General features: G+C 43.2%; 1 protein-coding gene across 2 annotated transcripts in view; it reads left to right on the forward strand.

Moving 5' to 3' along the window:
• The window catches only part of LOC139575982 (inhibitory synaptic factor 1-like), a 60,244-nt gene extending 46,271 nt beyond the window's left edge, over positions 1-13,973 (forward strand). For both annotated transcript variants that reach the window (XM_071401516.1, XM_071401518.1), the window contains exon 3: positions 12,578-13,973. In XM_071401516.1, coding sequence (XP_071257617.1) covers positions 12,578-13,429 — 852 coding nt within the window. In that variant the 3' untranslated portion in view covers positions 13,430-13,973. The remainder of the gene's footprint in view (positions 1-12,577) is intronic.
• Positions 13,974-26,766: the final 12,793 nt, after the last annotated feature.

Below are 26,766 nucleotides of genomic sequence, written 5' to 3' on the forward strand. Positions count from 1 at the left end.
ATCAGACCAGAGTTATTGATGTGCACTGGAGAAGAAGTCAATGTGCTGGTGTCCTTCCCACACACTCTAGCAAGCAGACATCACAACCACTTCTCCCTCCCCCTTCACCCCCTCTATTCTATTATAACTCCATGCCAACCGCTGTAACCTGTAATTACCAAGGGACACACACACATGCACGTGCGCGCACACATACACACACATACACACACATACACACACATGCACACACACACACACACACACACAACTCACACACAAAACATACACACTGAACAAAACAAATCAGGAGGATTGTTGGGAGAAAAATGCCAAAAGGGAGCTATGTAATTAAGATGTTTTCTCTGTGAATGAGCATGTATATATCCTCAAAAGATTTTAAGTCTGCATGCGATTAATATGTATCAGGTCATAGCATCCGCATATTTCAACACGTAATTAAAGGAGTATGACTGGATCCATACACATTGACTAACGACTCCCACCAGGAGAGGTCTCCAGTAAAAGACATACAAAGCATGGGAGAAAAAAACGGCCCACAGTGGAGCCCTGTGCCAGCACACCTGGGCATCACTAACGACTCATTCTCACATTGGAAGGCTAACGTTTTACATCCAGCAAATATTTGTTGAAATAAGTGTTTTTTTTCTTGTTCCAAGTGTTAAACCTTGGATACAGAGAGAGACACAAAGAGAAATGGGAAAACGTTTCAATGTTGCTAACACAAACTGAAATAGGCATCTGGTTCTGACTGGCTGTGATGATATCAGCTACTGCAGTGGTAGTACTCATATTCACATCTGACTTTCCAAATGCTTCAATGCAGTTCATGGGTGATGTTTTGACTCCGCAACTAAAGTAATGCTGTTGTCAAGCAAGAATGCAACTCTTGCAATTCTCAGCGTAGCTCGTATTTCGAAAACATATTTGAAATGTCACAGACAACATAAATGGCTATATTGAGTACATCACGCATCACGAATCTCCAGTTTAATTTTAAACCCAGACACAATAAATTCCCCCTCTGTAGGTTGGCATACAATTAAATAAATGTTGCTATAATTATTTGGAGTGATGCAGTCTATTTTGCCCCACTTTTGTGTATTGTCAAAATTTCCTTGATGGCAAAGGTTATCTTGTTCTACAACATAATCCCTAATAACCTAGTTAAACCCCCTGGAGATGATACATTGAGTGCATATTGATATTTCTGACATCCCACTGATGGCTTACACAACTGCTTTCACTGTGACACCTCACCTGCAGCGCCAACCTTTCTTATTATGCATAAAGCAAGAGCACCCTTGTTGTTCTGATGCTGAGAGTCATCAATCTATCTCAATGTTCATTTGTTTGCAGTACCTCTGGGAGAGGTTCCTGAGAACACATGAGAACATTTAGAAAGGACCAAGTAGGTTGTTGATTGGCTGACAGGTCCTCTACCTCTCCAAGGAGTTGATTGGGGAAGAGTTGTCTAAAGCTGGTAATGACATACAGTGCGGTATTGGAAATCAGCTGTTTGAGTGTTTCACCTGACATGTTAAAATTGGTCGTCATGGAGTTTCATTGTTCAAATGAGATCCTACCTACGTACAGTATGTGGCTATAGGACTTCATTTAATCCAGGCGCAGTGTGTGGTGTGAGTGGGGAGTGACAGGCTCCCTGTATAGTAGAAATCAGTTATTGTGTGGAGGTGAGACAGGTATGTGGTGGCCAGATGGTGCCTCGCGGGGGACGGCAGGATGTCTCCTACTGATTTTGTTTGTAAATAGCCCTCTGTAAAATCTCCAGCTTCTCCCCTCCAGTTTAACCCTGTATTATAGGGAGGGAGAGTTTTAGGAACTGCCATGTCTGATAAAGGTGTTGCAGCTTCAAAGACATCCTACTGCTTGTAGGAGAGAGAACGTGAAGGAGATGCGTTGTGACAGGTTTTGTCACTAGTTGGGAAGAACGCCCTACGGATTGTCACATATAGAAATGGCGGAAAGCTGGAAGCAAAGACAAATTGTTTAGTCATTTCAATATATCCATTTTCTACTTCACTATGGTGAGGAGTGCACCATCTAGCAAAGCACTGAATTCCCTATGCAGAGTACCCATCATGCCCCATTTTCTGGTTTCATGACCTCTTGGACATCCTGTTATCTACAGTACACTTTGTTGAACGTTCAAATCTACCTATCAAATCTATCCACTAATAAGTCAATTGCTGTCCATGCAGGGATACTCATGTTCATAGGCTAGTAAAGAACTTTCTGAACTGAGGGAAAAGGCACCGGGGCATTGTAAACATAAGCGGATTTGCCTAGATGGAAACTCATATCTGATTAGTATGGGAACCATGCCATGCTACTCTGACTAGTAACATATCATTGATTGTAGGATGTTCCTGTAAGTGTTTCCGTGGAAATGACTACAGAGACCTTTACTTGAGTGAACACAACAAAGACAAACAAGATGGAATAGAAATGGATTCGCCACAGATATGTAGTAGTGCACAGTGAAACAAAAAAGAAATTGCATAAGTAGTATTTCTCTAGGCTGCAATATTTCTACTTCGGTATGGTCGAGCAGGCTACATTTGTTGGGTAATGATATATATTCTAGGAAACCTAGAAATGCCAGTAGCATATTGATCGTGTGCCCTGTATTTAGAGGACAGTGCATACTGCTTTTCTTTCTCCTGGGCATTTCTCCTAGAGCCCCCTGTGCCCCCAGAACAATGAGAACACACACAGACCAGGGTCTCATTGAGGAATAGGGTTAGGGCCGCTCAATGTATGGATCAGATGTTATCTATGGTGACACTGTTGTACTGTAAACAGAAACGATCATGTAAAAATAGTGCCCAATACCCACCACCACAGACACTCAAACACCCATTCGTGGACACGCACACAAACCACACAGGCACTCTCTCTCATCCAAATACTTCATTAAACTGAGCTGGTTTTGAGATAATCTTGACTGGGGGAATTGTCTGCTCACTGGGTTGTTGTTTTCAGTGAGACTTCCACTCTCTCTGTCAGCGAGGTTGGAAGATTTACCGCTGGATTGGGCTGAGCTTCTTCCTGTGGTGCAACGTCCTCTCTACCAACAACACCCTGCCCTATCCCTATGTCCCTACTCGCCCCCTCCCTAGTCCAACACACCCCAAACTATCACTGACAGCCAGGCCTTTACTGTCCCTCCCACAGAAAGAGAGTGTCTAGGATGTGTCTGCCTGGTACAGTAGAAACTGCTCGGCAACCAAGTCATTAAAAGGGTCAGCTTGGCCTGGCTGCTTCTCACAGCACACTCATTTCCTAGGCTGCTCCCAGCGTGACCTGATGCCACACGAGCTGCCTGGTGCTTAATCCAAGAGCTATCTCTGGGAAGCAGACACAGTGAGAAGCCCAGTAGCGTGGCGCTTCCATCTATTTCAGGTCATTACAAGCGCTGGGGCTCCTCAAAGATAGAACCAATGAAGGAGAACCTCTATAAATGTCCAGCATGCATTGCTACAGTACACAGCCATGCCTTGGTCGGTGGAACACACTCTGTGGTACTACTAAAAGCATGGTCTGTTCCTCCACAGAGTGTTTCAGTATTTACGCCTTACATCTCTGGTCCCTACAATCTCCCACTATGTTTATACAGAAACATCCCAATTAGTTACAGTATATATCAAACGGCAGGTGGGGGGAGTCAGTCGGCCAAAATAATGACCTGGATTGAGCTATTGAGAGCAGTGGAGTAAAAAGAGTGGTTGATGTGATGTATCAGCCCTCCAGGACTGCACTCTGGCTGCAGTCGGAATCCTAAACTTGCTTCTGTCCTGTCTTGATTGATGTCCATTATGCAGTGAGATTGTGATGCTGCTTTTGATTAGCGAGTTGTCAGGGAGTGTCACCGGCTCTGCTCTCATCCTCATCACGGCGACCGTGTTGTTTGTGAATATGCACAGCCCCTTTAAGGCTTCCATAAAGATGAGTGTTTTGGAGGGAAAGATTAAAAAGTGTAATGAGGGAGGGAGGGATGCATGTGAACTACCAGGCTTATAGTCCTCTCTCATGACAGGATAATTACAGCTTGCAGGGAGCATTTCAAAGACATCGTTTATCCCGCCGGTGCCAACACCGAGAAACATCACAGTCTCACCAATCAGGTTGACCTAAATCAGGCAGGTCCTTCTAACATGGCTGTTGTGACTTCTTCCTCCCTTATCAAGCCTCACACTTTGCAGGGTCAATTATGGAATTTTGCTGACAGAAAACTTTACCAGAGAAAAGTGATTATTCAGATTGAATAGATTGTGAGTAAGGTGCCCTTTAGGATTAAAAAAAAATGAAATACAGAACTATTTATGTTTCAGAAGCACGGCAGACCTACGATTTTCATTGGACACTAAAAAGCAATTTTTCAAGGGAAATCAGTAAACATGTCCTTTCAGATTGGAGCTAGGATGATGAATTAGTTTCAGTGGGATGTGATAAACAGTATCTCAGAGATACTCCAACAACAGGACGCTCTGCTATCCTTGTATTGAGGAGAGCTAAATTATGTGGAAACAGGCATGGGGCACTGGGTGAGGAGGAGCTGGGAAGCTGCAGGAACTAAATACATTAAAACTATATTTGCAAACGTTTCACTTCAGAGTCAGCATGCTAGGCCATTTTGGTAATTGCTGAGGCTTTCTAATTGGCATGAACTGCTTCCCAACACTAGAAGTGCTGCACAAGGACAGGCTGGGAATCCATTGTGACATGTTGAGAATAAAATGACATTGAGATGCTTTAATTACGCTATTGAACACATTTCACATTTTCGCTCTGAAAAATAAAATCGATGCCAGACGCTTGATGTAACATAATTAACGAGTTAGCGCTGCAAACTTTTCGAAGTAAACTTGAAAAATGACAGGGGGAAATACAGAGAGAGAGACACAGGAACAGATGGAGGGTCACATAAATATTGTTTAATGGTTTTAAATCAGATAGTCTGCATCACAGAGGAAGGATTCACTAATACAGCATGTGTATCTGTCTCATGAAAACTCAGAGACGGTTATTACATTTAATGTGTTTTGCATGTCTCATTAAAATAATGCTACATTGATTGCATAGCAGCAATTGTAGTACAGTAGTAGTAGTAGTAGTAGTAGTAGATTATAGAAGTGGTAGTGTAGTGATAAATGAATAGAGGAATGATGACAGTGGTTAAAAGCATGGCAGTAGCTGGCAGCCACTATTCTTTTTTCCCCAGACTCCGACCTCTGTAAGTCATTCTACACTGCTACTACCAACAATCATACAAAATGGTCTGTAGACATTAGGTTGGAATGATTCATATTGGTCTGTGAATTACAAAACAAATACATATAACCTATTTAGATTACATGTATTCAAAGTATTTTCAAGAGATGAGGGATTTCCTTTGTTTACTAGACAGACAGCTAGCTGGAATGTTTTCCTACATTAAAACCACCAATGCATACCGAAGCAAACGTACCACATTAAACATCTGTTTATACATCAATGGAGTGATAAGAGCATGCGGTAAATATCAGCCTCCTTGTCAACAGGCAATTCAAACACTCATTATCACATTTGCTGGTTTTGACCTCAACAGCATTGTCATGTTGCTGCTTCAAATACAATGACCGGAACAACAAGACAAACTGTATAAAAGGAGCACAACTACGAGACAGGACATTACACACAGACAGATAGTAGTAATAAAGCTTCAACACCCCTCATATATAATTGGCTACATTACCATTTCATGTAGCGGGGAACGTTAGGAAAGCAGGGGGGGTTTAAATGAGCAATCTGCAGTAGCTACATCAATTTTTTTGTCTTAGAAATCAAGGATATATACACATTGATTCTTGAAGAATATAACTTATAAATGCCTCATGAACTTAGTTCCTGTCACACCCAGTTAAAACCCAAAAGATAAGCTGGTTTTACTCAACTGTTTGTAAACATTGTAAATGTAAACAAACACTGCATAGATTCAAAACATGGTTAAAACTATAATTTTGATATCATGGCTGGTTGGTCCATGCTTCCATAGTTCTGTCTATAAATCCCTCAGCTTTTTACCAAAACAGAGGCGGGGTGTCCACTTTGTTAATTGTTTCAACTGAAGAATGGCCCTTTAATAGAGAACACTGCACTGTCTCAGACAGCTCTCTGCAGAACAGAGCAGAGCTAAGGCTTTAACAGAGAATCACAGCATCAACCATCACTCCATGTTCCAATACTTCCCTCCTGGTTCCCCCTCCTCACTGTAAGGCTCTGTCACAGGCTGTGCTCCAAGTGCCCTTCTTCAGCCTGACCATCAATTACCCAGCAGGCCAATCATGGCAGATGGAGAGTTGGGGGTGGTAAACCTCAGCTGACATTCACACACAGCCTTTCTCACAAAGCCACCTTTGAGCACTCCAAAATGACGAGGCTCAGTTTTGAGTACTTGGCCCAATTATGATCATGTGCTTCGAGCCGAGCTGGGATTGTTTTGAGTCAGTCACAGTCACAGGCTGCCACAATCATGCCGGCACAGACAATGGATAAATAGAGAGTGTGGATGTATCTCCCGAAATAAGAAAGAAAACAACTAATCTATCTTCTCTGTAGTCATTATCAATCAAATTCAATCAAATGTATTTATATAGCCCTTCTTACATCAGCTGATATCTCAAAGTGCTGTACAGAAACCCAGCCTAAAACCCCAAATGGCAAGCAATGCAGGTGTAGAAGCACGGTGGCTAGGAAAAACTCCCTAGAAAGGCCAAAACCTAGGAAGAAACCTAGAGAGGAACCAGGCTATGAGGGGTGGCCAGTCCTCTTCTGGCTGTGCCGGGTGGAGATTAAAACAGAACAAGGCCAAGATGTTCAAATGTTCATAAATGACTACCATGGTCAGATAATAATAATCACAGTAGTTGTCGAGGGTGCAACAGGTCAGCACCTCAGGAGTAAATGTCAGTTGGCTTTTCATAGCCGATCATTCAGAGTATCTCTACCACTCCTGCTGTCTCTAGAGAGTTGAAAACAGCAGGTCTGGGACAGGTAGCACGTCCGATGAACAGTTCAGGGTTCCATAGTCACAGGCAGAACAGTTGAAACTGGAGCAGCAGCACGGCCAGGTGGACTGGGGACAGCAAGGAGTCATCATGCCAGGTAGTCCTGAGGCATGGTCCTAGGGCTCAGGTCCTCCGAGAGAGAGAAAGAAAGAAAGAGAGAAAGAGAGAATTAGAGAGAGCATACTTAAATTCACACAGGACACCGGATAAGACAGGAGAAATACTCCAGATATAACAGACTGACCCCCCGACACATAAACTACTGCAGCATAAATACTGGAGGCTGAGACAGGAGGGGTCAGGAGACACTGTGGCCCCATCCGATGATACCCCCGGACAGGGCCAAACAGGCAGGATATAACCCCACCCACTTTGCCAAAGCACAGCCCCCACACCACTAGAGGGATATCTTCAACCACCAATTTACCATCCTGAGACAAGGCCGAGTATAGCCCACAAAGATCTCCGCCACGGCACAACCCAAGGGGAGGCGCCAACCCAGACAGGAAGACCACTCAAGTGACTCAACCCACTCAAGTGACACACCCCTCCTAGGGAAGGCATGGAAGAGCACCAGTAAGCCAGTTACTCAGCCCCTGTAATAGGGTTAGAGGCAGAGAATCCCAGTGGAGAGAGGGGAACCGGCCAGGCAGAGAAAGCAAGGGTGATTCGTTGCTCCAGTGCCTTTCCGTTCACCTTCACACTCCTGGGCCAGACTACACTCAATCATAGGACCTACTGAAGAGATTAGTCTTCAATAAAGACTTAAAGGTTGAGACCGAGTCTGCGTCTCTCACATGGGTAGGCAGACCATTCCATAAAAATGGAGCTCTATAGGAGAAAGCCCTGCCTCCAGCTGTTTGCTTAGAAATTATAGGGACAATTAGGAGGCCTGCTCTTGTGACCGTAGCGTACGTGTAGGTATGTACGGCAGGACCAAATCGGAAAGATAGGTAGGAGCAAGCCCATGTAATGCTTTGTAAGTTAGCAGTAAAACCTTGATGTTGTTACTGAAACAGTAATAAGTGGACTGGATAGGTCACTGTAGCTACAACTGTATTGCAGTTGAGCTACAAAGGACCAAATAACAATTCCATAGAAAATGGCGAGGGGTGGATGGAAACCAGTGGCCTTGCACCCTGAGGTCCAACAATTGTGCCACAGGGTTGCCTGTTATATTCTACTTGTCAGCATTTGTAAATATGAAAAGTGTTTAGCTCTATTCAAAAGAAAAAGTGTTCTTTTACAAGTCAGGTGTGAAGCCAAACAATGTTTCAAAGCCGATTCTGTGTCGTGGTCCAGCTGCAATCTGCTGTGACATCATGAGCTATGGAACCCATCAAAAAGATGTGATTTTACTCTAAAGCTTGTAATTACTGTTGCTGGTCCTCATTGTGCTCTCTCCATTCCAAACACAGTGTGTCCCTCGCTAATGACTTGTTCCTGATGTGTTCATTCATCCTTTACGCTTATGCAATCTGTTTACCCAATAATTCACTCTATAGCTCACTCATGCCACATTTTTCTTTCTTCCTGGAAGAAAAGACTGAGATTACTGATCACTGTTGCTGCATTGAGCCCATATGTGACCTAGACTGTTATCAAGCTAAATTAGCGTACATGCTGGAAGCTGATGACGGTGTAACAGTGCCTGGGAGAGAGGGCTCACGGTGGGTTAATCCTGGGGAGAATATCTCATGATAGGATGTGAGCTGGGCCACCAATGTTGTTTAACGACTATAAACATAATTTGTAGCATTTAAATATCTTATCTTAGCGGATGTGTCAGTCAAAAAGGCTTTGGTTGGTAGTCAGTGTTTGCCATTCTTTTGTATTCAAATCCATTTTGTTTTTTACAAAAGGGAGTTGTTTAACATATTATGACTGGAAATTATATGCCTCTGTTCTTGGGTGCTTTATTAATTGATATCCAATTAAGGCAGTTAAATTAGGTCAGCGTCAGGCGTTCAGGCGGACTCGTGAAATGATTCTGACAGACCATACTTTTCTAAACACACTGATTAAATTAAATCCCTTTTTTTTTCAGGATGAGTAATCAACTAAACAAAGCCATTCCATTCCCTCTGGGTGTGAGAATCATCCCGCATTAGTTTAAAGTCTGCAAATCATTCAACAGACAGGTTGGTTTACCCATTCAGCTCACCGCTTAGTGCCCCCACAGAGGATCTGCTCCCACAGGGCTGACTGTCAATGGAGGAAAACATAGCCCTGGTACTGAAGCTCCTGTGGCATGCAAAGCTGCTCAGCCAGGCCTGGCACACCCACACAGAAACCTATGCACGCCATACACAAACCTGACAATCTGTTTACCCAAAGCCTTATACAGATACACACGTCACATGCCTGCATTAGATATACTACAAAGAAACAGAATGATTGAAATCAGGAAAATGAGGATGGGCTGTTCCAAGACTGGTTCAAATGCAGATGGTTGAATTCACTACCATGATATGGACTATGATAAGAACAGGACGCTTTGGGTTTGTAAATAATACAAATCGGTACGTTTTGGACAAATATTGCATGATAATACCCTCCATTGCTCCTCTGTTGTATGATGTACTGTAGCCTCCCTATAGTCCCTGTGAGTCCTTCAAAAATGGTTTCCTCCATCTGTGAACAGTTGTTGGTGGGCAATGCAAGGCATTGTTCTTTTTCTATTTTCTAAATAGACACTCTATATATTTATGTAAGATTCTGTCCTGTTGCGATCTATCAGAGATTATGAAGCTCGTTGATGCCAAAAGGCTGTGTTTGCACTAGATATCACCTGAGCAGTCAGTTAGCACACCAGCTGAATGATACTGGGGTTTTAATCAGGGTATTTGTGTAGTCAGGTCTTTGGGACTGTTAATTGCTCCTTTAAAGTCATTGTGCTGAAATAATGAATGAGGGTTTTAATACCTCGTGCAGACAGGGGATGGTTTTTCTGATACTGCTCAGTTGATGTCACAATGACCATTTGAAAGCACAGAGGCAAATAGCAGATTTGGGTGGAAAAAAGATCAGCATGTCTCAGCTCTTCAACAAAAATATTGCTCCATTTCCATATGCACATGTTCTGAGAAACACTAGTATTAATTGTGGAATGGTTTAGAGAAATGTATCACTTACAAACTACATGAATGCTGAGCATTTTTCCATTTTACAATAGATTGCTTACGAGAGCGCGATGTGTTGATTAAGGTGCTCAAATGTCAAGTGTTTGAGGCTCGAATTTTATGTGCCATCAGCAAATCAACAAAATCAATGGTGTTGTGGGCTCAAGTGCTTTCTATTCATGAGACCATAAACACTCATACAGCATGGGTGGTGCTGATGAGGAGTATTGAGGTTGATTTTGCCAAGCCAGGTTGATAAACTACCCTGCTAGTTTGACTCCCTGTACAGTGGGTGAAAGTCAAGCTTCATTACGGCTTGATTTAGTGTGAAGTACATTTTCTTCATACTAGTAGAATGTATAGGTATCTTAAATCGAATCGTGTAAAGAATGAAGATGACTGTACAAATTAAATAATTCAAATAATGAACTATATTGTAGACCTATGCTTAAAAAAAAATGAAATTATGTTATTTTAAACTAATACAATTTCTCAGAGAAAGAGATTTTGTTTTACACCAAATGATCATTTTCTTTCTCAAAAAAGGTAGGGGTCAAAATTATTGACACCCCTGTTTTTAACACCTTTTAATACCTCACCTTGCGAGGTTAACGGCATTGAGCCTTTTAAAAAAATGTTGGAGAACACATTGGGAGGGATCTTAGACCATTCCTCCACATAGAATCCTTCCAGACCTTTCCAGGTCTGTGCTTATGGACTGCCCTCTTCAATTCAAACCTCAGGTTTTCAATGGGTTTAAAGTCCGGAGACTGAGATGGCCATTGTAAAATGTTGATTTTGTGGCCAATTAACCATTTCTTTGTGGATTTCGATGTGTGTTTAAGGTTATTGTCTTACTAAAAGATCTTCTTGTGGCCAAATTTCAGCCTCCTGGTAGCCTCCTGGTACTGAATAAAGTTCATGATGCTGTTAACAATGGCCCTAGGACCAGTGGAAGCAAATAGCCCCATAACATCAAAGATCCACCACCGTATTTTATATTTTACCTACTGTAAAATATGGTGTTAGATCAAATCTAAATCGAATCAAAGTTTATTAGTCGCGGACACAGTTTTATTGTTGTTATCGCAGGTGCAGTGAATGGATTATGTTTCTAGCTCAAACAATGCATCAATATCTAGCAATACAATAACAATACACACCTAATCCCAATTTTTTTATTTTGTAAAAAAGAACAATAGATTAAGACATCAGAATGAGCATTATCAAAACGAGCAATGTCAGAGTCCGGAATATAAATAAAGATGTACATGTATGTATATGAATGGTGTGTATAGACAGTATAGACAGTATATGAATCGAAAAGGTGTGTACAGCAGTAGTTATATAGTATGAGCCATGACTAGAATACAGTATAAAGTGGGTAAAACAGTATGTAAGCATGATTAAAGTGACCATTGTTCAATGATTTTATGTACATATGGCAGTAGCCTCTAAGGTGCAGGGTATAGTACCAGGTGGTAGACAGCTAGTGACAGTGTCTTACAATTCAGGGCAGATCTTTGATGTTATGCTTCCACTGTTCCTAGGGCCATTGTTAAGGTCAACGGCATCACGAAATTTACCCAGTATAGGACATTTTAGCAAAAAACCCGGTTGTCTCTGCCAGGAGGCTGTATCTTGGCCACAAGTGAATCTTCCAGCAAGACAATAACCCCAAGCATACAACAAAATCCATAAACAATTGGTGAATTGGCCACAAAATCAACATTTTGCAATGGCCATCTGTCTCCGGACTTGAACCCCATTGAAAACCTATGGTTTGAATTGGCAGTCCGTAAGTGCAGACGAAGGATATCAAGGATCTGGAAGGATTCTGTATGGAGGAATGGTGTAGGATCCCTCCCACTGCGTTCACAAACTCATAAAACATTTTAGAAAAAGGCATTATCCCCGCAAGGTGAAGTATCGAAAGGTTGTCAATAATTTTTAACCCTACCTTTTTGAGATTTGTTTTATTACTATCTAAACAAAATCTCTTTCTCTGAGCATTTCTAGTAAAATACTAGAAATGACAATACAATATAGCTCAGTATTTGAATTATTGATTTTAAACATGTCATTTTTGCTCATATTTATCAAGGGTTTCAATCATTTCAGACCCCACTGCATGTCTTCATAGTGGACGTTAAATTATCATATTATTGTAAAGTAGTGTTTAAAAACATGTCTATACCTTCAAATCATCCGCCCCCCCCGCCTCGCCTCCCTCCTTGCTATCCCAGGTGGTGTGTGAAGTACTTGCCTTCATAGTGGAAAGCATATTCATGTGTAGTTAACAACATATTAGGTCAAGAACATAATGTATAATAATGTAGACCATATCTTCTAAACATCTATTCTACTCTCTCTCTACTCTTCTAGGTGGTGGGTCAGATCGACAAGCTGACGTCAGACTTTGACTTTGACCTGGAGCCGGATGACTGGACGGTGGCCACAGCGAGCAGCACGTCCAGCAGTGAGAGGGGCCTGGGCGAGGCCTTCAGGCTGGACTTCCTCAATCCTGACGTGCTCTCAGACAGCTGGGAGTTCTGCAGCTATCTGGAGGCTTCCGTCGCTGCAGCAAACGCCGCCCACAAAGCAGCGCCAACAGAGCAGCCCACGGATGCAGGGCTGGAGCCGGGGGCGGGGCGTGGGTGCATCCCTACCCAGACCCAGACCCCAACCCCACCCCCCACAACCGCATCAGCCTACTCCCAAATGAATGGGGGGCTGCCCATTCCTAACGGACCTCTCATAGTCACCCCAGACTCGTCCAGCGCCAGCGAAGAGGCCTCCAGCTCCACACACAGCCACAAGACCTCTCGCACGTCCGGCACCAGAGAGAGAGTCCGCTTCAGTGACAAGATCCTATACCACGCGCTGTGCTGTGATGATGACGAGGAGGATGAAGAGGAGGGAGATGAGGAGAAGGGCGGCTGTGCGACCCCAGACACTGACGACAGTGAGCCCAGTCCTAGTCAAGCCGGCTCGCCCACACCACCGCTCTCCTCCTCAGAGCACTCCGTCCTCCATAACTGTCTGGACCCTTCTTATGTCTCGTTCCCAGTGAACGTGGCAGCGGGGACTCACACGCTGCTCAGAAAGGGTCTTCTCAATCCCGCAAGCTGCCGGAAAAAACTGCTACGGAACAGCAGCACACAGACTGTTTCAGATAAAAGCACCCAAACAGTACTGCCCTATATTCCAGCCAAACAGAAAACAAAGGACCACTGAGAAACAGTACTGCCCTATATTCCAGCCAAACAGAAAACAAAGGACCACTGAGAAACAGTAACTTTACAACCGAACTAATGAAAAAGGACTGTGTACTATTTAATATTAAATACATAGATCATAGATTAATACACAAATAAATACGTATTAATTACTAAATAAATACATGATATGGGAAATTACTCGACTACCTAAAGTCATTCTGAGGCTCAGGGAAATAAAGGATAAAGGCAGTTCCTTATGGCAGTAACAGAGAGAAAAGGGATATTGACGGACCAAAAGGCTAGTGCCTGCTAATGTTAAGAAATGGACCGAATGGATTCCCTATTTATAACCATTTGCAACACTTATTGAGATTACTAAAGCAATCTTTTTTCTAGGAAGTTGAAATTGTTCTGAAATCGGAAAGTAAATGTGAAGAGGTAGTTTCCCTCCTCGTACACCAGTATAAATCACGAGAAAATATAATGCTTGTTCTTTAAGATGTGGTTAAAAAACACTGCACATTCTGTACACTGAGAATCTGTATAAACATTGTCTTTTTCATCTTCCAATTATTTCAAATGTCAAGGGGGTTCCTGGTGTAACAACAGGGAGTGTATCTAGATGCACAAGTCAAGCCTTCTCTCTTTGATGTCATCATAAGTGAGTCAAGGCCCAGAAAAACACGGTTTGACCTGCCCTTGATTTTATTAATAATTTCAATAATTTATCTCTTGGTCTGCTGCTGAAACTGTAGTTGTGGAAAGTAAGAAGAAAAACAGGTATTTTTGCGAGATTCTGTGCTCCAACTCCACATTGCGACACATTTCCACTTTATCTATCCGTTCCTCTCTGCAAGGGAGCAAGGTTGTTACTGGTGAGGACTTGAATAGAAGTGCACAAAGCCAAGATGCAAAAGGTTATGTCTCTCCATTCTGAATCCCAGTAGGGATTTGGACTCAATAGAGCAGCATTTTATTCACAGGGATTATGCCAATAGCAGTGCTGATCAATAAGGCTGATTGAGAGAGTGCTGTGAGAGGTCTCTCTGCTGAGCAGGCAGACCCTGCTCCTGGGGGCCCACAACAAAAACTCACAGTTAGACCTCCATCTATTTCCTCTGCTATTAGTGGCAGACATGGACAGACACAGCCTTCAAGAAAGAGATTGGCATTTAAGAAATGTGTGGCCGGACGTGAAAGAGTGGGTGTAGACAGAGAGAAAGAGAGAGATGGAGAGAGAGAGAAAGGGGCGAGGAGAGAGAGGAAGAAAGAGAGGTGGGAGAGTGAATGCATTGGAGAATGCAGGAGAGGGTAAAGGGCTGACCTCACAAAGAAAATGTGCTGCTAGATTGTTGTTAATCAACCCTCGGAACACAATCATTTCCCCTCTAATCACCAGGTGCTGACTCATGTCTCTGAGGATGGTCAGAGAGAACTCTCCTCCCAGATACAGATCTATTACTGTCCATAGGCCCCCAACTGCCCTGGGCCCCAGGTTATAGTACAGAAGAGAACACACACATAATCAGGATTGGACTCTTTCAAGGACTATCCTTGACTACACATTCCATATATTTATCACATATTTTACATCTGAATATCTTTTTGTAAAGGGATTTTGTTAAAACACACATAATGAACACATCTATAATGTTTTCAAATCAAATAAAATCAAATGTTATTGGTCACATACACATGGTTAGCAGATGTTATTGTGAGTGTAGCGAAATGTTTATGCTTCTAGATATGAAAGTGCAGCAGTGTCTAACAGGTAATATCTAACAATTCCACAACAAAACCTAATATCTAAGAAATTTCACAACAAAACAGTGACAGAGTGGCTAAGATGCAATAGATAGGATAGAATAGATAGTGTAGTATACAAAATACTGTATAGACATATGAGATCAGTAATGCGAGATATGTAAACATACTTAAAGTGGCATTATTAAAGTGACAGGTGTTCCATTTATTAAAGTGGCCAATGATATCAAGTCTGTAGGTAGGCAGCTGTCTCTCTGTGCTAGTGGTGGCTGTTCAACAATCTGATGGCCTTGAGATAAAACTTGTTTTTCAATTTTTCTGTCCCAGCTTTGATGCAGTTGTACCGACCCCGCTGGAAGCGGGGGGAACAGGTAGTGGCTCGGGTGGTTGTTGTCCTTTGCCTTCCTGTGACATCGGGTGTTGTAGGTGTCCTGGAGGGCAGGTAGTTTGCAGACTGCACCACCCTCTGGTGAGCCCTGTGGTTGAGGGCGGTGCAGTTGCGATACCAGGCGGGAAAAAACAGCCCGACAGGATTACATTTTACATTTAAGTCATTTAGCAGACGCTCTTATGCAGAGCGACTTACAAATTGGTGCATTCACCTTATGATATCCAGTGGAACAACCACTTTACAATAGTGCATCTAACTCTTTTAAGGGGGGGGGGGGGTTAGAAGGATTACTTTATCCTATCCTAGGTATTCCTTAAAGAGGTGGGGTTTCAGGTGTCTCCGGAAGGTGGTGATTGACTCCGCTGACCTGGCGTCGTGAGGGAGTTTGTTCCACCATTGGGGTGCCAGAGCAGCGAACAGTTTTGACTGGGCTGAGCGGGAACTGTACTTCCTCAGAGGTAGGGAGGCGAGCAGGCCAGAGGTGGATGATGCTCTCAATTGTGCACCTGTAAAGGTTAGTGAGGGTTTTTGGTGACAAGCCACATTTTTTCAGCCTCCTGAGGCAACTGCACCGCCCACAGTCGCTGTTGCGCGTTCTTCACCACACTGTCTGTGTGCGTGGACCATTTCAGTTTGTCGGTGATATGTACATTGAGGAACTTAAAACGTTCCACCTTCTCCACTGCTGTCCCGTCGATGTTGATGAGGGGTGCTCCCTTTGCTGTTTCCTGAAGTCCACGATCATCTCTTTTGTTTTGCTGAGATTGAGTGAGAGGTTATTTTCCTGACACCACACTCCGAGGGCCCTCACCTCCTCCCTGTAGGCTATCTCGTCGTTGTTGGTAATCAAGCCTGCCACTGTAGTGTCATCTGCAAACTTGATGATTGAGTTGGAGGCGTGCATGGCCATGCAGTCTTGGGTGAACAGGGAGTACAGGAGAGGACTGAGAATGCACCCTTGTGGGGCCCCAGTGTTTAGGATCAGAGGAGTGGAGATGTTGTTTCCTACCTTCACCACCTGGGGGCGGCCCGTCAGGAAGTCCAGGATCCAGTTGCACAGGACGGGGTCGAGACCCAGGGTCTCAAGCTTAATGATGAGCTTGTAGGGTACTATGGTGTTGAATGCGGAGCTGTAGTCAATGAACAGCATTCTTACATAGATATTCCACTTGTCCAGATGGGATAGGGCAGTGTTCAGTGTGATGGCGATTGCATCGTCTGTGGACCTATTGGGGCGGTAAGCAAATTGGAGTGGGTCTAGGGTGACAAGTAGGATGGAGGTGATATGATCCTTGACTAGTCTCTCAAAGCACTTCATGATGACAGAAGTGAATGCTACGGGGCGATAGTCATTTAGTTCAATTACCTTAGCTTTCTTGGTAACATTAACAATGGTGGCCATCTTGAAGCATGTGGGGACAGCAGACTGGAATAGGGATTGACTGAACATGTCCGTAAACACACCAGCCAGCTGGTCTGCGCATGCTCAGAGGACGCGGCTCGTGATTCCGTCTGGGCTGGCGGCCTTGCGAGGATTAAAAAGTTTTTATGTTTTACTCACATCGGCCACGGAGAAGGAGAGCCCACAGTCTTTGGTAGCAGGACTTGTCGGTGGCACTGTATTGTCCACAAAGTGTGCAAAGAAGTTATTTAATTTCTCTGGGAGCAAGATGTCGATGTCTGCGATGGGGCTGGTTTTCTTTTTGTTATCCGTGATTGTCTGTAGACCCTGCCACATACGTCTCGTGTTTGAGCCGTTGAATTGCGACTCCACTTTGTCTCTATACTGATGCTTTGCTTGTTTGATTGAATAACTACACTGTTTGTATTCGGCCATGTTTCCAGTCGCCTTGCCATGATTAAATGTGGTGGTACGTGCTTTCAGTTTTGCGTGAATGCTGCCATCAATCCACGGTTTCTGGTTAGGGAAGGTTTTAATAGTCACAGTGGGTACAACATCTCCTATACACTTCCTTATAAACTCGCACACCAAGTCAGCGTATACGTCAATGTTATTGTCTGAGGCTACCCAGAACATATCCCGGTCCACGTGATTGAAGCAATCTTGGAGCGTGGAATCCGATTGGTCAGACCAGCGTTGGATAGACCTAAGCATGGGTGCTTCCTGTTTTAGTCTCTGCCTATAGGAGGGGAGCAGCAAGATGGAGTCATGGTCAGATTTGACAAAAGGAGGGCGGGGCAGGGCCTTGTATGCATCCTGGAAGTTGGAGTAGCAGTGGTCGAGTGTGTTACTCGCTCGCATACTGCAATCGATATGCTGATAGAATTTAGTTTGCCTTGTTCTCAGATTAGCTTTGTTAAAATCCCCAGCTACAATAAATGCAGCCTCAGGATATATGGTTTCCCGTTTGCATAAAGTCCAGTGAAGTTCCTTGATGGCCGTCTTGGTTTCCACTTGCGGGGGGATATACACGGCTGTGACGATAACCGAGGAGAGTTCTCTTGGGAGATAATATGGTTGGCTTTGATTGTGTGGAATTCCCATTGTACTGAAAATCCAGTTGGCTGTATGGACTCTGACAGCATGTCCCCAGCTAGCCATGTCTCCGTGAAACAGAGTATGCTACAATCCCGAATATCTCTTTGGAAAGCATCTCTTGCCCTAGTTTCGTCAACTTTGGAAACTAGGGACTGGACATTAGCGAATAATATACTCGGAAGCGGTGGGTGGTGTGTTCGCATCCGAAGCCTCACTAGAAGACCGCTACTGCACCCTCTCCTCTTCCAACGGAGTTGTTTTTGGTCGGCCTCTGGAATCAGTTCAAATGCCCGGGGAGGTGCAGACAAAGGATGCGCTTTGGGAAGGTCGTATTCCTGGTCGTAGTGCTGGTTGTGCTGGCAAGTTGACGTCTCTCTGATATCCAATAGTTCTTCCCGGCTGTATGTAATAGCACTTCAGGTTTTCTGGGCTATCAACGTAAGAAAAAATACATAAAAAAACGAAATACTGCACAGTTTCCTAAGGACTTGAAGTGAAGTTGCCATCTCTATCGGCGCCATCTTGGTTTCCTAATAAAGAAAGGCAGATTATTGATCTGTAGGCTGGAGTAAAGGAAGCATAGCCTGAGACAAAACCAAATATTTTGCTCTGTGAAGCACAGTATCTGGACTGGTCCCCTGTGTAATGGGTCCTATGTGCAGCTGGTGTAGAGAGTCAGGCGCAGGACAGCAGATATCAATCAACATACTTTTACTCAAAATGTCAAACATACAAAGTAACAAATACACGCACACAATGACAGACCGAAAATACAATAAACCATCACTCACAAAAGAACATGGGGGGAACAGAGGGTAAAAAAATGAACAAGTAATTGTAGGATTGAAATCAGGTGTGTAAAACAAAGACAAAACAAATGGAAATGAAAAGTGGATCGGCGGTGGCTAGAAGGCCGGTGACGTCGACCGCCGAACGCTGCCCGAACAAGGAGAGGGACCGACTTCGGCAGAAGCCGTGACACCCTGATATGAGAAACATGGTCATGCCTCTAGTCTCAGTGGTGTGCTGGTGAACAAGTGAAAGTTGAACTTTAGTTTGCAACAAGAAACAGACTGAGTAATGCAGCGTAATAATCAAAGATAAGGGAAACAATATCATGCTATTTTAAAATGGTTACCCATTATAATACACTATGACAAAAAGTTAATTTAAATAATTATCTATTAATTCATTATATTGCATACAAGTGCCCTCCCTGTATTTGGTGAATCAGCTGAGAAAACTTTGAGTGACTGCAAGGTAAGGTCAAAAATGAGCAATTGATTAACGCAACGCAAAAATATTTATCAGTTAGTCTGAGTCCAGCAAGAATGCATATTGTCCAAGCTTACACACGTACAGCGATTTTGGTTGTGGCTTTTGACTGAGAAAATTAGAGCTGTATACAATAGTAGTCCTATGTCTTTACTCTAAACCCAATATCAGCTGATAAGCACTGCACTAAAGGAAGGTGATAACCACAGCATACAGTATAAACACAGCAGTTTCTCTCAATGGAAAACCTCTCCTTCAGGTCAGGATACATTTCAAACCCACATGGCAACGGGCATAGACATCTTGGTGATGAGTGAGAAATGAAATTAGCCTCTTTAATCGGTGAAACGATCATTTCAAATGTGATGCTGAGACAAAATGGAGAGGATGGAATCATGTATAAATTATCTAAGCAGCAGGGACGCACTTGTCTTGTGGCACGCTTTCACATTCTCATTCCGTCTTGCTCTGTTAATCCAGGAAACAGTCTGTGTCTGTCTATGAGAAAGATGCATTGAACAGAGATCAATGGATGACTCCCTCAGCATTGGCTGCCATTTCACTGCTAGACGGAACACCAACAGGTCATCACACTCATTAGCATAAACAAACAAAGCTGGAGCGGTACGCAGAAAAAGCATCAATCAGTCCAAAACAAACTAAGTCCTTATTGTGATGCCTATACAGCCCCAAGGCATTTCATTTATATGGAGGGAATTTGAACTTCCAGTCTTTTATTAATCATATCCATGATAAAATCACCCCTGGCTGCAAGTATATAGTCGGTTGGCACTGGAGCGGAATACATTATCATTGACGATGAATGCTAGATATTTGGACAAAACATTAGGAATGTTTCTCTTGCCAGTAGGCTCATTATTTATTTGTAATAGGGCATTTCATCGTTCCTGGTCCTCTGTAGGACAAACTGGAGAGGCATCCAAAGGTTAAAGAATGTAAGCACACTGATGCCAATGCTTACTGGACAAGCAGGTGAGGTTGTTTTATGGTGGTGTTTAATGAATGTGAGGAGTTATAGCAATACTATGTGTGTGTGCGTGTGTGTGTGTGTGTGTGTGCGCGCGAGTCATAGGATTTGATTTGACGTCACCAGCAGATCAATCTTAGAGCCAGGCAGCACCCTGATCAATGCTCTAATCACTGCCCAGAGGGCACTGTTTCTGTTTCAATGATCACCACAAGCTCACAAATTAGCACTGTTACACTGATGTAAGACAAATGTACTCCATGTATCACTATGCAAATAGTTGACGTGACCATTTTACGACAATCTGAATATGTTGTGATACTTTTGTGATTACCGTAGATCTTAAAAATACAAATTTAGTGGGTGCTTATATTTGTCCTATTTCACATGTAGAAGTGTGTATTATAGATGTGTCAATTGGAAAGGTGTTTTTTTCCTATTCCAACACGCCCTGAGACACCCTCAAAATGTGGGGACACAGCCAGCCATTATCAACAGTAACCCTGGAGCAATTAGGGTTAAGTATCTTGCTGAAGGGCATATCGACAGATTTTTCACCTTGTCAGCTCGGAGATGCAAACTAGCGACCTTTTCGTTACTGGCCCAATGCTCTAACCGCTAGGCTACCTTGCCACCCTAGTAACATTACACACACACACACACACACACACACACACACACACACACACACACACACACACACACACACACACACACACACACACACACACACACACACACACACACACACACACACACACACACACACACACACACACACACACACACACACACACACACACACACACACACACACACACACACACACACACACACACACACACACACTTTCTCTCTCTCTAAAGATCCCTTGAAGAAAATGGATGACAGATCTGTGTTTTCTTTGCTGATTGGTAAGGGTCTATGAAGTGGAGAACTCAATACAGTCACACTGATTACTATAGATTGGCTAACGGCTGGGGATACTGAGGGTCGATTTGTTTAATCTCTGTGTCATAACTTTCCTGCTGCTTCCAGAACAAACTATTTATGTTCCGTCCTCCCTCCATCCTCCATCCTCCTCTGCCGCCCACCCATTCCAATTTGTGACATCTTTGAATTTGGCACTCAGTCACCGCACGACTCACGTCTTCCCTCCTCACCAGTGAGAAGACAATTATTGAGACTGCAATGTTGGTCCAACAAGAACAAAGACACTGCAATGTGTCAGCGAGCAGCCATCAAATTCAGAGCCCCTTAACTATATCCAATTCATATATCATTGTATGATATTGCCTACAGTTTGGAAGAAAAGCCTTGGAAAGAGGGAAAGCTTTCAACTTAAGACCTCTTACTATCAGACAGCTGCCCGTGTGGCAGGTAATTTTCCTATATAAAGTGGCATAGGCCCGTATCTTGGAAAATACTACATACTGATCGGATAAGGGCTGCAGCGGCGCATTAAATGGAACCAAGGAAGGGTCTTTGGATTGATAACCACAGGCACAGGGTTGGCATACAGAGAACCCATATCGGGGAGAAACCAGGTGGGGAGGTGGGCATGTGTCCGACAGGCACAATGGGGCACTGGATCCATACATGGAGGGCTCCCTCCAACCAGCCCAGTCAGAGCTTATATGGGGATGGGGAGCTGGACAAGGCCACGTGCTCTCGGAGTGATTAATGAACAGCCATGGAGCAGCCACAGATAAGATTAGACCTTCACAGGTGATGAAGGACATGGAGCGGGGCTGTGGTGGTAGTGGTGGTGGCGATGGGGGAGAGATTACAATTCTACTAAATTGGCACACAATCACTTAAACCCTGTCCATAAAAAAAATGATAAAGATTTAAATTGTGACTTATGCAGAACAAACAACAAAATAGAAAAATAAGTGAAGAAGGTTACTAAGTGTTATTTCAGCTCAGTGGTGGAATGGTAGAAAAATTGTTGGCATTGGGGAGTGGAGAGACTGAGCTCCAAATAACAAGGTTCCCCAACCATGCTTCTCTCAGCCTCATCACTACAGTATGTTGGACCCAGAACCTAAAACCCATCCAACAGAACTCAATCAGATGGACTGCATCAGCAGAGCAGTAGAGCCACAAAACAAAGGACCGAACAAATACACCTCAGAAACGGAACTATGTAGGTGTCACTGTATAACCAGCCATAAAATAATGCAGTATATGTCACAACAGGTATACATATATGTGTCAGGACAGTGTTGTGGCCATATTATGACAGGTTATGACAGTTAAGTCAGCTGTTATGACACATTATGACATGATTATGACCGCGTCATAGCATGTTATGACGCTATAGGTGTCAAGTAAAGTGTTACCCCAAAATCAACTTAATACTGTATAATACCCAATGAAATGGGCTCAAAGCAATCACAATATGCAATTCATTTCTACTAGGTACTGACTTCAGTTTCTTTCTGAATAGTACATCTGCAAGTAATCAATTGATTGTCATAAATACATTTACTGTACCGGTATAATTTCTTTCTTGTTGGAAGTTAATAGTACCTTTTTCTGACTGACGATTCCAAAAAATCACATACAGTGCATTTACGATTCAGGATAAGCAAGTAAGAGAGAAAAGTGGGGAGTCATTTGCAGAAGCCATTTCCTGTAGAGGGAGAAAGACGATTGCAACTGATGAAAACCCAGCACCTGCTCAAATGATCCAGCCATACAAGTTATATATTGCATGAAATTGCTCAGAAATCAGGCATAATGTTATATTCAGCAGCCGGGCGACAGTTTCATGATGACATCATAAAAAAACAGTACAACTGCAACAAAGAACAGACACACAGTCCCCATGGAACGTCCTTGACTTTAAATAACATACTGTAGGAGATGGAGAAATGGATGACACTCAAACAAATATATGGTGGTCTGGTAATGTGTTCCAGTAACTTCATGTATTAGGCCTGAATGAGAAAGAGTGGAACCTGGATGACCTAAATACACAGTCAATTTCACTAACAGAAAACCACTACTAAATTAATTTTCAATAGGCCCATGGTTATAGATGACTCCAGAATATAAATGCCCAGACCAGCTAAGTGCAGCAGCAGCTATAGTAAGTGCAGGTAGGCAACTCTAATTCTGACAAAGCACTGTAGAATTCTAAGAAGACGCAGGCAGCAGTTCTTTCCTGGGAGCTCTGCTTTGGCAGACTGTCAGCATTTTCATGGCATTTACAGGTAAAGGCCAGGAGGCCAGAGCGTTGTTGACAGTTTTGTAAAACCAGCAAACAACAGTTAAATGATGATGAAGACAGATGCTATGTACAAGGCACTCCCCAAGTGGCCCTTATGTTCACCTTCAAGGAGAGGGCTTTCCCCATCTCTTACTTGAAATGTTTTCCTGTACCCCCCTCTTTGTAGTACATCATTTATTTTATTGCCTCCTCTAACTTTAATGTGTCCTCCATTCCAGTTCTGGAGGCCCATCATTGAGGTCTTCATCAAACATAACGTGATCGACAGGGGGCCAAGGACAGGTAAGAGTCACTCAAACAGGGCTAGGACAGAGAAGGAGAGAAAGAAGGGTGATGGTATAACTGAGTATTCTGCAATAGCAGGTGTTACAGGGAGATGAATGATTGTTGTATGGATTAGCCTTGCCCTTCATTGATACACAGAGACAATGCAGGGCTCCAATGAGAATCTCCCTGAAATAACCAATGATTGCAATAATTACTGCCAACCTGGGGGGCCACCAGCAGGGCCCCCTTCCATTCTATTAACCTCTTCTGCTCTTTTCCTATCTAATTAATGCAGTTTTTTATTGGTGTAATTTGGTGGTTTTAGCCGTTTCTCCTGTATTCAGGGAGTGAAGCAGGTCACCAGCCTGACAGGGGATCCTTCCTGTGTGTTGTGTTGTCGCTGCTGTGCATCGCCAATACATCAGAGCAGTGATTATTCTCAAATGAGAGCAATTAGTCAAATGTCAGGTTCCGGCTCGCACTCTCTGGGTGGCTTGCTGACAAAGTCGCTCAGAGGTATGTCTAAAGATGAATAGCTGTGGGATGTCATTAAGTCATCTTGCTTCAATAGAACGGAACGAATAAACAAATAAATAATATATCCTATGTTTCTTTCATAATTAGCCACTGAGCACCAGTGACATTTGAACACTCAGAGGCATCGACCTATCCTGAGTCAGCAGCCAGACAATACTGATACAGCCATATACCCGTCTAGTTCAGAGTAGTTGTGACATGCTAATAGTATCATAAAATACACTATGAAATGCCGCTGATTTTAATACGATCAACATGGTCTCCCCTCCCAGCACTGTACTATAGTACTTTAGCCTGAATGCCACCTTAGGGAAAGGCCTTCAGAGAGCAGCTGTAAGTTATGGCGTTTTGGCACCCTTTCAAAAGTGTGTTCTAGTGAATTGGTCAATCAATGCCCTCTTTTGCTTGTGTCCTCGCTCAGTGCGGCGCCCCAGCATCAGTCTCAGCCTGAGCCTGATGCACCTATAAAACCTGTCAAACACAGCAGTTAAATTGCTCTGTGGGTCTGGGTAGGCCTGGTGTTTGGCATCAAGCCCTCTGCCACCCTCAGTGTTAGGCCAGGGGGTTTAAGAGCATGTCAGGTGTAAATCTCCAGGCTGACTGATCTCCCATGTCTCCAGCTAGGATTTACCAGCTGCACAGAGAGAGGCAGTGAGAGGCCAACCTCGCTAGATGCCAAGCAACACTGAGTGATTAGATCAATAATTGTTTTACGTGCAATAGACACTTAACAATCAAGCATTGATCATTCAAACAAGACTTACAATCCTTCATATTCTACATAAGTTCGCCGTATATAGTGGCTTTAAAACCGACGTGGAACATTCAGTTTTGGTAATGGTTTACTGTGCCATTTAAAGCTTTATTCCTCTGTGAATGTGTCACAAAACTGTCACTGGCAGTTTGTGGGAATAAAAGGGAATATTTAAGGCAGAGTTTACCACATATACAAATAAAGTATGAAAAAAGACCAAAGGCGAGGAGTGTGAGGCTGAAGAAACTGCAAGGTCAACAACAACACCACAAGAACAAAAACAGAGCTTGCACTAAAATTCTCCTAAAGTGCTTCACTGCAAGGATAAAGACTATAGACTAAAATCAAATCACAAAACGAATGAAAGACTGGCAGGAACTTTAGGCAGAGTAAAATTTAATTAGCCTTTTAGCAAGAAGTTCTGAGTTTGAGTAATGACAAATACCCAATTTAAATCAACTGGCACAAGTGCTGTCCAGACCTTGTCCATTTTTGTCTCCCCAGCTAGCACATTTGGCTCCTTGGAAGTTGTGGGAACGCACGTTTTTGGTTTCCCATTGGTTCTGGGAACTGTCATGACGGGGCCCTTTCTGGGTATAGAGCATGGCATTCCCCTCTCTCTCCCTCCTATACCCAGGTTCTGTTATCTCAGGTTGTAAATTCCTGGAGGAGACTCTCTCCTCCTGGCCATGCAGTATAGAGAGAGAGAGTTTCACAGTAGAACAAAGGGAACTTCTTCTACATCACAGAACTTGAGAACTGAACAATATCCATGTTTTGGAGAATGTGTAAACGGTTGGTGGAGAAGCTAGCTACGACCCGGTCCGTTTTGTTTCATGTTTGTGACCTCATGGAAGACAATACAGCCACATTACCATAACTCTGTTTATACAGGTGCCTCCGTTATGAGGTTTGCGTCTAATTACTGTATAAAATGAACGAGTAAAAATGAAACTATTTGTGAAATGATGTAATGATGTTAATGTGAGAGAATTGTATTCCCTTTAAAGTTTAACTAAGTCATTGGCCCGCCCCCATGAGCACAGACATGATCTGGCTCATGGAACAGCCCTTTTCTACTGTTACGAATAAAACCCCCAACTGAAGAAATCCTCTTCAGACAACGCATACCTCAGTCAGCTGAGGGGGCACAGGTTGAGTTAAAACCACAAAAACCTCAGTATAAGCTAAGGTTATAATGGTTGTTGAATTCCTTACCATACCATGTGGAGCATTGGCTACACGGCTGGAAATGGTTAAACTCTGAGACTATCGATCCTGACAGAATAAGAGCAAATCTTAGATACTAATTGCTAGTCTGCAGCTAGAAATTATTTCAACCAGAGATGCAAAGACCGACAACCGCCGAAACATCTATTCTATAAGTACATTTCTGAATGGTACTCTGAAGTATCTATTCTAACCTCGAAAGACTTCAGGCAAGCAGAGAGACGCTCGGATGAACTTTCCAACAGAAGGACTGACGATTCCAACAGAGATCACAACGACACACTGGGCGTATATATATTTTGATTGCAATTATTCCCGATTGAGTGAGCATTCATGTGCAAAGGATTAACATTTCATTAATATAATTATCAACTGTGTAGTGACTCATTTTTGTCTTTCCCGCTCTTCT

This window comes from Salvelinus alpinus, chromosome 5, assembly GCF_045679555.1.
Source record: "Salvelinus alpinus chromosome 5, SLU_Salpinus.1, whole genome shotgun sequence".
NCBI classification, from domain to species: Eukaryota; Metazoa; Chordata; class Actinopteri; order Salmoniformes; family Salmonidae; genus Salvelinus; species Salvelinus alpinus.